We start from the raw sequence: 12,828 nt of genomic DNA, 5'->3' as shown, positions 1-12,828 counted from the left end.
ATTGTTTTTAAAATATCTATGTCTTTTTAAACATATACGTACATGTATAGGTAGACTAAAGTTTGAATACTGTATTCATTCTGAGCTAGCAACATTTTGGGAAGACAAAAAAGCAGCAGATAAGGAACTTTATCAAATGAGATAGTTATAATAAATGACTTACGAAACTGCAAGTTTTCTATGTGAGCTACTTCATTATTGTAGTCATTCACTTCTTAGATTTTAAAAAACTATCATTATGGTTTTGTTGTTCTGTTTAGAGGTAGGCAACCAGGAGAAAAAGAGATAAAGATAGCTATCATACCTCACCTCTCTTCATCCAAATTTTTTTTCCTTTTCTAAATAGCCATAGTTCTTCTAGTCTTTATATGAGATGAACTTTAGTTTAGAAGAGGGGAAAATTAAGTTTTATAGAGAGAAAAATTAAACATGAGTTATCTTGATACTACTATTAGATAAAAACAAGAATTAAGTATTTTCTACTTTGACAGGACAGAAGAGTTATTTTTAGAAATGGCAAAGAGGGAAATTGAAACTCAAAGTAAGAAAAATTTGCCAAATATTGTACCTACTCAAAAATGGAATGGGCTTCTTTAGAAGTGAATTGGGTTTTCCTTTATGTCTTGATTAAAATACTGGATAATCGCTTGTTAGACATTTGTATAGGGGATCTTCTAATTGGTATATTTTGGTTTCTTCTTTGGTCCAAGAACTTGATACATATCAACTTGTGATTAGGCACAGTGAAAAGCAAACGCAGTAGGAACATTTTGTTCCTTAGGAGAAGGATATAGGGGCGGCTAGGTGGCATAGTGGATAAAGCACAGGCCTTGGAGTCAGGTGTACCTGGGTTCAAATCCGGTCTCAGACACTTAATAATTGCCTAGCTTTGTGGCCTTGGGCAAGCCACTTAATCCCATTTGCCTTGCAAAAACCGAGAGAGAGAGAGAGAGAGAGAGAGAGAGAGAGAGAGAGAGAGAGAGAGAGAGAGATAGGTTGCGCAGAGGAAAGAGCACCGACCTTGAAGTCAGGAACACCTGGGTTCAAATCTGGTCTCAGATACTTAATACTTTACTTAGATATGTCACTTTGGCAAGTCATTTACATCTATTGCCTTGCAGAAACAGAGAGAGAGAGAGAGAGAGAGAGAGAGAGAGAGAGAGAGAGAGAGAGCGAGCGAGCGCACTATCGAGATCTTATAAACTATTTGTAGAAAATACATTTCTTAAAATGGCACTTGTCATAGAATGACAGTTTCACATTTTTTTTTTTTTGTTTTCTTACTAGGAAGTGGGTTTAAATGACTTGCCTATGGTCACCCAGCTAAGTCATTATTAAGTGTCTGAGGCCGGATTTGAAGTTGTGCAGTACTCCAGGGCAGTATTCTATTCACTGTGCCACCTAGCTGCCCCACCTTTGCACTTTTCTAATATGGTATCTCTTTTTGTGTTGGTGATAACAGTTTGACAACAATAATAATACTTTACCAATATATAATGCTTGAAAGTTTTCCAAGCATTTCTACAAATATTGTTTTATCTTCATAACTGGGAAGTAGGAACTATTATTAAATTTATGTCCATTTTGCAGACAGAACTCAGATGACTTGGCCAGGGTCAAAACAACTGATAAATATCTGAGGTAGAATTTGAACTCCAGTTTTAACAACTCCAAGTTCAGTGATATCCACTATGCAGCCTGTCATGATGAATATTTTTGGTTGAAATAGATAATGATTTTGAGGAAAAATAATATTGTCTTAAAACCCTTCATAAATAATATTTCACACAATAATGATGATAATGTTAATGATTTTTAGGAATAGGGGACATGTAGATAATTAAACAAATACATGATACATGCAGAATAAAGGAAATTTAGTCTCTGAAGAGAAGTCTGAAAGCTGAGAAGACTAGGAAAGATTTCCTATGAAAGAAACCAGGGAAATGAGGCATCTGTCAACTTAGACTCTGGAATGAAAATAAACATAGGAGTTTATATTTTGTCCTATTGGTGATTAGGGAGTTAGTAGAGTTCACTGAATAGGGGGATCACTGGATCTACTCTGTGCCTAAGGAAAATCACTTTGGTAGCTTTCTAGGGGTTGCATTTAGAGAGGGAAGAAACTATTTAGAGGTAATTTCTGAGGCAAAAAGTGAGTAATGTCTAAATTCAAGTTGTAGCTGTTTGAATAGTGATAAACAATTGATAAGAGAACTGGTATAGTGGTAGAGACAACAAGATTGAATAATTAATTGGTGATTTGTGTTGTGTCTAAGAGTGATTAAAGAGTTAGAAATAATACTCATTATGAATATAGGAGACTGGAAGGAGCATAGGGTTCTATATAGAAATAGGAATTTTGGCAATGGAGCAAGTTTTTAGAAGAAGATAAGTGGTTTGAACGTTTCATTTGACATTTTGGTGAAAATTGGTGATGGAACTGAGACTATCAAGATTTGGGAATTATTTGCATACAAATAATTAGTGCCATGTAAATTGAAAAGGTCTACAGAAGAGATATTGTTGAGAGAGAGAGAGACAGAGACAAAGACAGACAGAGAGGGAGGGAGGGAGGGAGGGAGGGAGAGAGAGAGAGAGAGAGAGAGAGAGAGAGAGAGAGAGAGAGAGAGAGAGAGAGAGAAAGGGTAGCTAAGTGACAGATTGGATCAAGGACCAGATCCAAAGTCCAGATGACTCATCTTCCTAAGTTCAAATCTCACCTCTCACACACATCTTTTGGTCCTGGACAAGTCACTTAACTGTTTGCCTCAGTTTCTTCATCTGTAATAATAATGGTTGTCCTTTATTCTCGAAGATCATGACCTCAGGGAGGTGATGCCATGATATGCATATGAATTTCACCAGCCTCACTTTCTCCTCCAGAGTATCTGGGTCCATTGACTAGACTTGAATCAGGATGATTAGAGATGGCTCTTGGATGCCGGGGCAATGGGGGTTAAGTGCCTTACCCTAGGTCTCACACAGCTAGTAAATGTTTGAGGCTGAATTTTCAATTCTGTCTTCCTGACTTCAAAGCTCTATCCCATCGAGCTGCTATCTGTAAAATTAACTGGAAAAGGAAATAGCAAAACATTTCAGTATCTTTGCCAAGAAAACTGCAGGTGAAGTTACAGAGTCTAACACAACTTAAATGACTGAACACCAGCAATGGAGAGAAGAAAAGGGGAAACTGAACAGAGCCATAATTAAGGGGTACAGGATAAATGCTGAACCATCACCACGGTTTGAGAAGAAATGGTTGGACAAGACAGGAGAAATCTAAGGACAAACTAAAATCTAGAGAAGAAAGATTATTCAGGAAAATAATCTATTCAATAGTGTTGAATGTGCAGAGAGGTCAAAAAGAATGAAGACAGAAAAGACCATCAGAGTTTGCAATTATGAATTTATTAATAACTTCTAAAAGAATGATGAAGTTGAAAACCAAGTTATAAAGGACTAAAAATTGATTAAGAAGAGAGGGAATGGAGACAATGAGTGTAGAAAACTTTTTCTAAGATATTTATTCTGAAAAAGTGTTTAATAGGGTAATAGCTTGAGTAGTTGATGAGGTCTTGTGAGCAGTTTCAGAGTAGAAGATGGTGAGTATAATTGAAGTCAGCAAGTAAAGAATTGGTAAATAAGGGAAAATCAAAGACCAATCTAGCTAGCTTTTATATAGCTTTTTAAATTTGCAAGTTGACTTTAATCATCTCATTTGATTAGAAAGAATGGGTTTTAAGATAAGAGGAGAAGAGAGGACTTACAGAACAGGACCTACATTTTCTTGGTAATTTTGAAGAGAAATCCTCAATTGAGAAGGCAGGAAGAGGGAGGAGACTTGGTAGACTTGAGAAGAAAAAAGAACATGTGGATCAACATCTGTGAGTAGTACAGTAGGGAAATTAAACAGATTGTTTTGTGCAGTGAATGGACCTGATCAAGATTAGGTAACATCAACATGCAATGGACTCAGCTCTGATGTGTGATTTCTTCAATATTGGATCTGCATCAGTGAGAGCAGGAGCAGTAGAGTAAGATTGTGGATGTTATTCAGGCTTGTAGTTTGTTGAGACATGATGGTAGAGCAAGAAGGCAAGGGATTCCAGTAGAGAGGACAGTATTGAATTCTACATTGATTCACAATTGGGAAGGGAGAAAAGTAGTCAGCTTGAAGGATAAGGGAGGGCAACTAGATAGCACAGTGGATAGAGCACTGGCTCTAGAGTTAGTGGACTTGAGTTCAAATTCTACCTCAGACATTTAAAAATTACCTAGCTGTGTGACCACTTGGACAAGTAACTTAATCCTGTTGCCTTGAGAAAAAAAGAGAGAAGATACTCAGGGATAGATGGATTACAGACACCAATCTTATAAAGTAGGATACCAGAAAATGGAAACCACTTTATTATACATACATGCATATTTATATTGTCAGTATACTTTCAGAAAATCTACTCCCTGCGCTCTCTCCATTCCATCCAAATTATCTGCTTATTGAAATCACAATTTCTTCATGTTTTTGTTTTCACAATTTCACAATTTTCTGTGGTTAAAACATTTGACACCTGTTTCATTCCATGATAATGAGACTTCATACTTGTAACTTTTCTGACTTTTTAAGGGCTACCATGGCCTTTGACCCAGATAGTATTCTATTTGACACCTTAAGAGTCACTACTTTGCAATTATGAGTCTTTTGTGGCAGAATCATATTTGCATATATATTTCTATTATTTTGCTATATGGTTTAGAACTGGCCCCCACTAACCCCCTGCCTTTTTATATTCTTTGCTAATAGCCTTTTGTTCGAGAAAGCATTTTACCTGTCTCTTTTCAATATAGACATCTGTAACAGTGAAGTTACAAATGTTGCATACATTCTCAGATGTAGATACTATGTAAGTAGATTTTGCTTAACTGTATTAATGAGCATTCATTAAGCATTTATTGTGTATCAAGCACTTAGCATGAGTGGGGATATAAAAGCGTTTTAAAAAGTCTCAGATCATAAAGAAAATATATTCTGATGAGGAAGGCAATTTTTAAGTAACTGTGTGCATAAAAAGTAGATTGTAGTTATTAGAAAAGGCAGACCTTTAGTTGAATTTTGAAGGAAACCACAGAATCTAAAGGCTAGAGATGAGGGAGAAACCCAGTGCAGGTTTGGGAGTTTTTGAAGGGCTGGGAAGACAGTTGGAATATGGTAAATGAAATATCATGTTTGAGGAGCTACAGTCTAGATTATAGAATACTTCTGAGGGAGTAAACTGTAAAAAGACTGGAGAAGTAGGAAGTTTCAGGTTATCAAAAGCATTAAGTAGCCTGGGAATTTTTATGAAGTTAAAACAAATGGGATCAGTTAAAAAATATTTTAGATAGGTATCTATGAACTTATTTAAATTATTCAATATTCTGTACTGGTATCATTGTTAATCCTCAGGACTGGGCTGATGATGGTGGAGGAATCTTAATAGTAACAATAATAGTAATAAACTAGCATTTAAGTAGTGCTTTAAGACTTATAAAGCACTTTAACAAATATCTCATTCTCACAACAGCCCTGGGAGTAGATATTATTATATCATCATCATCATCATTATCATTATTGTTATTATTATTATTATTCCCATTTTATAGATGTAGAAAATAAATGTTAAATGATCTGTCAGTATACCTGAAGTCAAGTTTGAACTCAAGACTTCCCAACTCCCAAGTCCAGAATTCTGTCCTTACTGTCACCTGGTTTAGCTTATAATTAGATACAGATAAGTCTTTAATGTGGTATATTGTTACTTAACTTGATTTAGATGGGGGGAAAAAGCATCAAACTTTTTCAAATTAGTATATCATTTATTTTTTATTGAGGGAAGGAAAAGATAATTTCTGAAATATTTTAATGCATCTTTAAATACTCTATGATGACTAAATATGTGATGTATCGAAACAAAGAGCTCAATTTAGATTTTATTTTCTCATATCTCCAGTTATAAAATTATCTCCATACATGAAGATTCACATCCTTCAGAATTTTGGTCTGTTCTCTCCAGCCTTTCAACCTGATAGTTTTAAGTGAATATTATCATTTATTAGAAGTCACAGTTAAGAGATATTTTTAAATTGAATTATAATGTATCAGATTGAATTCATTAACAACATTTTTATTTCTCTGAGATATTTGTTTACTTATGAATGAGGAAAAGCCTATTACTTTAGTGTTTATTTCTAGAATAAAAATTACACCCCATCTAGAAAAGTTTTGGCTATGACTGTCCCATTCTCCCCCCCCCCCCAATTCTCTACCAATCAGAAAAAGACAGGATTTGGATAACTTGAATATATTGTAGCAGAGCTGGTTGAGCATTATTTAGATTAGATGACCTCCAAAGTCTTTTGTAACTCAGATTTTGTGATTCATCTGCTTCATCTTATTAGATTTAGATGCTCCATTCCCCTTGTTTCATTTACTATTAGAATATAAGCTTTTTGTCTTCACTATACCATACAAAGTCCATGGTACATAATTGGTGGTTTTTCCAGTCATTTATTCTTCTTTCTCTTTCATAACATTGTATTTTCAAAAGGCCATCAATTTGTTATTTATACTTTGAGTATAAATGATTGTTTGAATTACAAAGAGGCAAATAAAGATTTTAAGGTAAAGTCGAACTTCTCATCTATTAAACTTATTCAAAAGGGAATGGGCTAACTCAAAAGAAATTAAATTCCTGCTTGCCTGAGGTTCTCACTTAGTTAGGTCCTTAGTGGATAGAGTGTTTGGCCTATCCTAGAAGGCTTGAATTTAAATCTTACCTCAGATACTTAGTAGCCTTGGGGGTTTAGGCAAGTCACTTAACCTCTATTTGCCTCAGTTTCCATATCCATAAGATGTGGATAATAATGGCATCTAACTCTCAGGGTTGTTTTGGCCATCACAGGGGATAATATTTGTAAAAGCACTTAGCATACTATCTGGTACTATATGAATGCTTATTATTCCCTTCCTTTCCTCTCCCCCTGTTCCAGAAGCCAGATGACCCTTTATAAGGTATATTATGCTTTGCCTAAGTGAGAAGTTGGATTGTGTATAATCTCAATTTTTTATTAATGATTTTGATACTTAATTTCTATAAAACATCAGCTTTAAAGTTGATAGTTCTGTGAGAATATATTTTACTTTAAATATCTTATAGATGTTGATACCACTGGTAAGTTCCAAAATGTGTAACTAGGTGGTACAGTGAATCAAGCCTTGGCCTTGAGTCTGGAGGACCTGAGTTCACATTTGGCCTCAGAAACTTGACACACACTGACTGGGTGACCTTGGGCAAGTCATTTAACCTTGATTGCCTTGCATCCAGGGCCATCTCCAGTCATCTTGACTCACATCTGACCACTGGACCCAAGTGGCTCGAGAGTAGAAAGTGAGGCTGGTGAGTTAGCACAAGTAACCCCTCACTCAAATCCATTTCATGTATTTGTCAGGGCATCACCTCCCTGATATCATGGTCTTCTTCGAGAAAGAAGGACAAGCATCTTCATCAGAATGTGACAAAATAGCATATTGAGTTATTGTATTCAAGTCTTGGCTTTGAAATTTATTACCCCTAGACAGTTTCCTTATTTGTATAAAGAGGACACTAATATCTTATGTTTCTACCTTCCTCATGGGTTTATTATGAAAAAACCATTTCATAAGAGAAACTTATTATTGTACATATTAAAGGTAAATGTGCTCATTAATTAAATAGTTGTGGAACGTAGTAGATTATATTGTTGATTGTTAGCTAAGTTAATTGATTAGTTAATAACAATTTTTTAAAATATATTTAGGCTTTGTGAAAGAGACCCTTATCAGCTATACCAGCGATTGGAACAACAAGCAAGAGAATATGTGCTGGAAATGAAAGTTCGACTCCTCAGACATTTGTCTCTGGGCTCTAAAGTTAAAGCAACATCAACAATACAAGGCCCACCACAGGCACATCAATTCATCTCACTTCTCCTTGAGGAATATAGTGCACTCTGTCAGGCAGCACGCACAATCAGCTCCTTCCTTGTCACTCTGGTAAGATTGAAGTAATTGATTAGTAATTTAAAAAAACAAAACAACCCTGGATGTTTTTATTATTTTCTTGCTGTAGTCTATCCTTGCTACTTTCAAACCTGATAAGGAGAAAATCTTGTTTATGTCCACATTCATGCACAATACTGGTCTAGCTCTTAAACCAATTTCTTTTAAATAGTTGAGAGTATATATATTCATTTTAACTAGTGCTTTGAGTCCTCATTCCCAATCCTATTTTATGTTCTTTGAATTTTAGTATTCCTTTTGAATTTTGCTTGATAGAGGAGATTAAGAGTAAATTTTCAAGTAATGTTTGATGATGGAGTTTTGGTTGCCAGGTGGTCTTAAAAACATAGATAAAGTATGAGGAATATATGAAATAAGGGTGAAATTTGTTTAGGATTGGTCACCAGATGTATTGCTTACCACTAAATTGGAAGACAAAGACATTTCTCTGACTAAAAGGTTATATATTGAAAATCTGGCTCCTTGAAATAGACAATGGAACACTTATTTTTCTATCAAATTCAATCATTGCTTTGTTAGAAATCCATGTTTTATTCAGTCTGAAACAGAAGCAACCCTTTAGTCACACGTATAAATTTGATAAGACAATATAGAGAATTGAAATTATTATCTGGCCCTTAATGGCACGCTTGTAATGTACATCTTCTAATACTCAATACTCAACTTTCCTTGTTCATATTTTTGGGGGTTTTTTACAACTGTTTCTATCCCAACTTTCCCCCAATCCAAAACTGACAAAAGTAAGGACATCTTGAAAACACACACACACACACACACACACACACACACACACACACACACACGTTTTGCTCTGAAGATTGCTTCTAAAGTTTCATGATACTGATTAGAAAAGTGTTCCCGAGGTCACCAACCTTATATCCTAATATTGCTACTTATTGTCTGCATGATATATTATACAAGTCATTTAATATCTCTGAACTTTAGTTTGCTCATCTCTAACATGAAAGTAAAGGACTAGATGACCCTTAAGGTGCTTCCAGATATAAATATGTACAATGAGCCAAATCTGACCAACTCTAAATTTCATAGAAAATCTGAAAAGATCTTGAGTCCCTGCACTTGATTTACTCATCTCTGCTCTGTGCTGGCAGTAAAACTGCCATGGTGCAGGAAGTTGGAGTGATTCCAAGAGTGAAGATAAATGACTGAATTATATTTAGCCTTATCCTCATCTTTGTTTTTCTCTTGTTCCCATCTCCCTACTAGCGCTGATATCAATAGGGGAAGAATGTAAATTAATAAAGTGAATTTCAACATATTTGCAAATAATTTTGTTTCAAAAACATGAACAAAATTTTTTGAAAGTTTTGACATAGAATGTATGTAGTTCTACTCAATTAACATATATTGGGAACGACTAGGTGCAGAGTGAATAAAGCACTGGTCCTGGAGTCAGGAGGACCTGAGTTCAAATCCAGGTTCAGACACTTACTAATTACCTAGCTGTGTGACCTTAGGCAAATAATTTAATTCTCCATTGCCTTGGAAAAAAACAAAATTAAAAACATATATTGGGGAACATTTAGGTGACAAAGTGACTAGAGCACTGGCCCTGAACTTAGGAAGGCCTGATTTCAAATCCAATCTTAGACACTTGATAATTACTAGATGTGTGATGTGTGATCTTGGACACATCACTTAGCTCTGTTGCCTTGCAAAAAAAAAAAAAAACCTCTCATATATTAGCTCTTTAATTTTACAAGTAGGAACAATTCTAATAAAAGTTTGATGAACACTTATTTTAAAGTATTTTATATCAGATAATTAATCATTTCCCTGAACTTCTTTAAATATTAAATTTTTATAGTTCATTGCCAAAGGGTTAAAAAAATCTCACAAACTTGTTCAGTTGCCTAAAATATAATCATCTCATAAAAATGAGTAAATCTCTATTTAAGTATATCTATGATATGTATTATTAAATAAATATTATATGGAATCCCTAGTCTTTATTATCTTCCAAGCATAGAATTTAACTGTGGCTGAACTATGTTCATGATCATATCCAGCAGTTAATCTGCAAAGGCTAGAGTTGGTGTTATGATTTTATTTTGTAATTTCAGTTCCCTTCATGTCATTTACCTCCCTTAATGATATGATCCTGCCTGCCTGAGAAATCTGTGTAGAGCATGAATGAGAAAAAAAAGTTTTTATTTTTATTAGTTGAATTCAAACAATTTTCTCTCAGAAAAATATAAGCCCTTTAATATTAAAAACCAGTTTCATTATTCTGATATAAGTAAAATCACCTTATTGAGAATGTGATGCCAGCTTATTCTATGCTCTGGAACAAGTCACTTACCTTCTCTGATTCCTTTCTCACCTTTTATAAGAAATGGTTAGAAACCTCCAAGAACTATGGTTCTATCACTTAATTAGAGTAGATGATAACTGTTATAAGTGTTTTATATATATATATATCTATATAATATGTGTATATACACATATGTGTATATACACACATATAAATAGATATATAGTAGTTATAAATCTCAGTAGATTGATCATAATAGTACTTGTGTCATTATAACATGTGATCTGGTGAAGCAGACTTTCTACAATTCAATATTCTTCAACCAAATTTATTATTTTTACCCCAAAATCTGCTTCTTTTCTTGACCTATTTTTTTGTTAGTGAAACCACTATTTACCCAGTCACATCTGAAACCTTAAAAGTTATCTTTGACTTTTCCTTTTCCCTCATCTCTCATAATCATTTATTAACATAAAAAATATTTCATATATATATTCATTTCTACTGTTTCCACCTTAGACTATAATTATTGCTAGCTACAGAGACCTTAACATAACTTTCTGTAATTTCTCTTCCTTTCTTATTTCTTTCCAGTTTCCCCAATAATAAAATAATCTTTTTTCATGTCCTTTTCTTATACAAAGGTCTTTTGTTGAGTCCTTCCTTATTCACTTGGCAAGAGAAGGTAAAAATTCCATTCCTTCACAATTTGGTACTACTCTTCCTTTATATCTAAATATCTATTTCCAATAGTCTCCCTCCATGTACTCTGTATTCAAGCTACATTGAACTGTTAGCCAGCTCTTAAACAAGCCTTACTCTCAACTCTTAAGGAATTAATTGGTGACTCAAAGTTTACTTTCATATCACAAGTAAATAGAATGACATAAACGTATTGTGAGTTTTCTTTGTAAGAGATAAGTCAATGCAACAGAACTGAGCTGAAATTGAGCCTTTTTCAGATCCTCCTTCGTTATTGCCCAGATGCAGTTTTCTTCATTCTCTTTCACTCTCTTGTACTTAAAATATCTTAAACTATCAGTCTGCTTATCTGAACCAGCACAATCTATAAAGGGTCTTGTGGGAGGTAGTGTTAGAGCTAAGAAAAATTACGCTTAACATTTTTTTTCTAATAAGCTCAAAGTACTTCTTTTCTTTTGCTAATTCACTAACTAAAAATAGGACTTTTAACTTCTTAGATTCACATCAGGAAATTTTTAACTGTATAGTTGTTAAAAACAAAACACATTATATGAATAAATTGGTCATTTTTCATTCCCTCTTAATGGATTTTGTTCTTATGCTTACTTTCATCTATTAAAAGTTAACTTGAAAATATTTATATTAGTTTCAGTATCTTCTGATGTCATTCTTGTTTTGAGAAAGTTCCTCTAAATGACTTTTTAAGGTCCTTCTATAGCTCTCGAGGCTTTTTCTATGTTAGAAAATGAAGAAATTAATATATAAGAAATTAATCTTTATCTTCATTGGTGTTATTTGTAACTTCTTTTGGCATCATGTACCCTTTGACATCCTGATTGATAATTCCTCAGAATTTTGTTTTTAAATGATTAAAATAAAATGCATAAAATTACAAAGGAAATTAATTATATTGAAATAGCTATCAAAAAATTTTTTTACCCAAAGGGCAACAAAAATATACACACCCTCTGATCCAGCAATATCCACTACTGGATAAATACCCTGAAGAGATGATGAAAAAGGGTAAAAAATATCACTTGTACAAAAATATTCATAGCAGCTCTGTTTGTGGTGGCAAAGAATTGGAAATCAAGTAAATGTCCTTCAGTTGGGGAATGGCTTAGCAAACTGTGGTATATGTATGTTGTGGAACACTATTGTTCTATTAGAAAACAGGAAGGATGGAAATTCAAGGAAGCCTGGAGGTGTTTGCATAAACTGATGCTGAGAGAGATGAACAGAACCAGGAAAATGCTGTACACCCTAACAGCAACATGGGGGCGATGATCAACCTTGATGGACTCACTCATTCCATCAGTGCAACAACCAGGGACAATTTAGGGCTCTCTACAATGGAGAATACTATCTGTATCCAGAGAAAGAACTGTGGAGTTTGAACAAAGACTAAGGACTATTACCTTAAATTTAGGGGAAAAACCAGATATCTAATTGTCTGATCTTGCTATCTCTTATACTTTATGTTTCTTCCTTAAGGATATGATTTCTCTCTCATCACATTCAATTTGGATCAATGTGTACCATGGAAACAATGTAAAAACTGACAAATTGCCTTCTGTGGGTTGTGGGAGGAGGGAAGTAAGATTAGGGGGAAAATTGTAAAACTCAAAATAAATAAAATCTTTAATAAAAAAAATAAAAATAAATTTAAAAAATTAAATAACCTTTTTTTAAAAATACTTCTACTCTAGCTACCTTTGTACCACTTCCATTGTATGATAAACATCACTGCTAG

The 12,828-nt window shown here is 34.0% G+C and overlaps 1 protein-coding gene across 4 annotated transcripts in view; it reads left to right on the top strand.

The window, feature by feature from the left end:
- Positions 1-12,828, top strand: part of FAM193A (family with sequence similarity 193 member A) — a 213,116-nt gene that overhangs the window by 125,611 nt on the left and 74,677 nt on the right. For all 4 annotated transcript variants that reach the window (XR_012477109.1, XM_074229911.1, XM_074229910.1 and 1 more), the window contains one exon: positions 7,837-8,071. Coding sequence is in view for 3 of the 4 variants with exons in the window: in XM_074229911.1 (XP_074086012.1) it covers positions 7,837-8,071 (235 nt within the window). In the remaining variant the exon portion in view is untranslated. The remainder of the gene's footprint in view (positions 1-7,836; positions 8,072-12,828) is intronic.

Source organism: Macrotis lagotis, chromosome 3, assembly GCF_037893015.1.
Source record: "Macrotis lagotis isolate mMagLag1 chromosome 3, bilby.v1.9.chrom.fasta, whole genome shotgun sequence".
In the NCBI taxonomy this organism is placed as follows: Eukaryota; Metazoa; Chordata; class Mammalia; order Peramelemorphia; family Peramelidae; genus Macrotis; species Macrotis lagotis.
The sequence above is the reverse complement of the archived record's forward strand: the minus strand, read 5'-3'. Positions and strand labels throughout refer to the sequence as shown.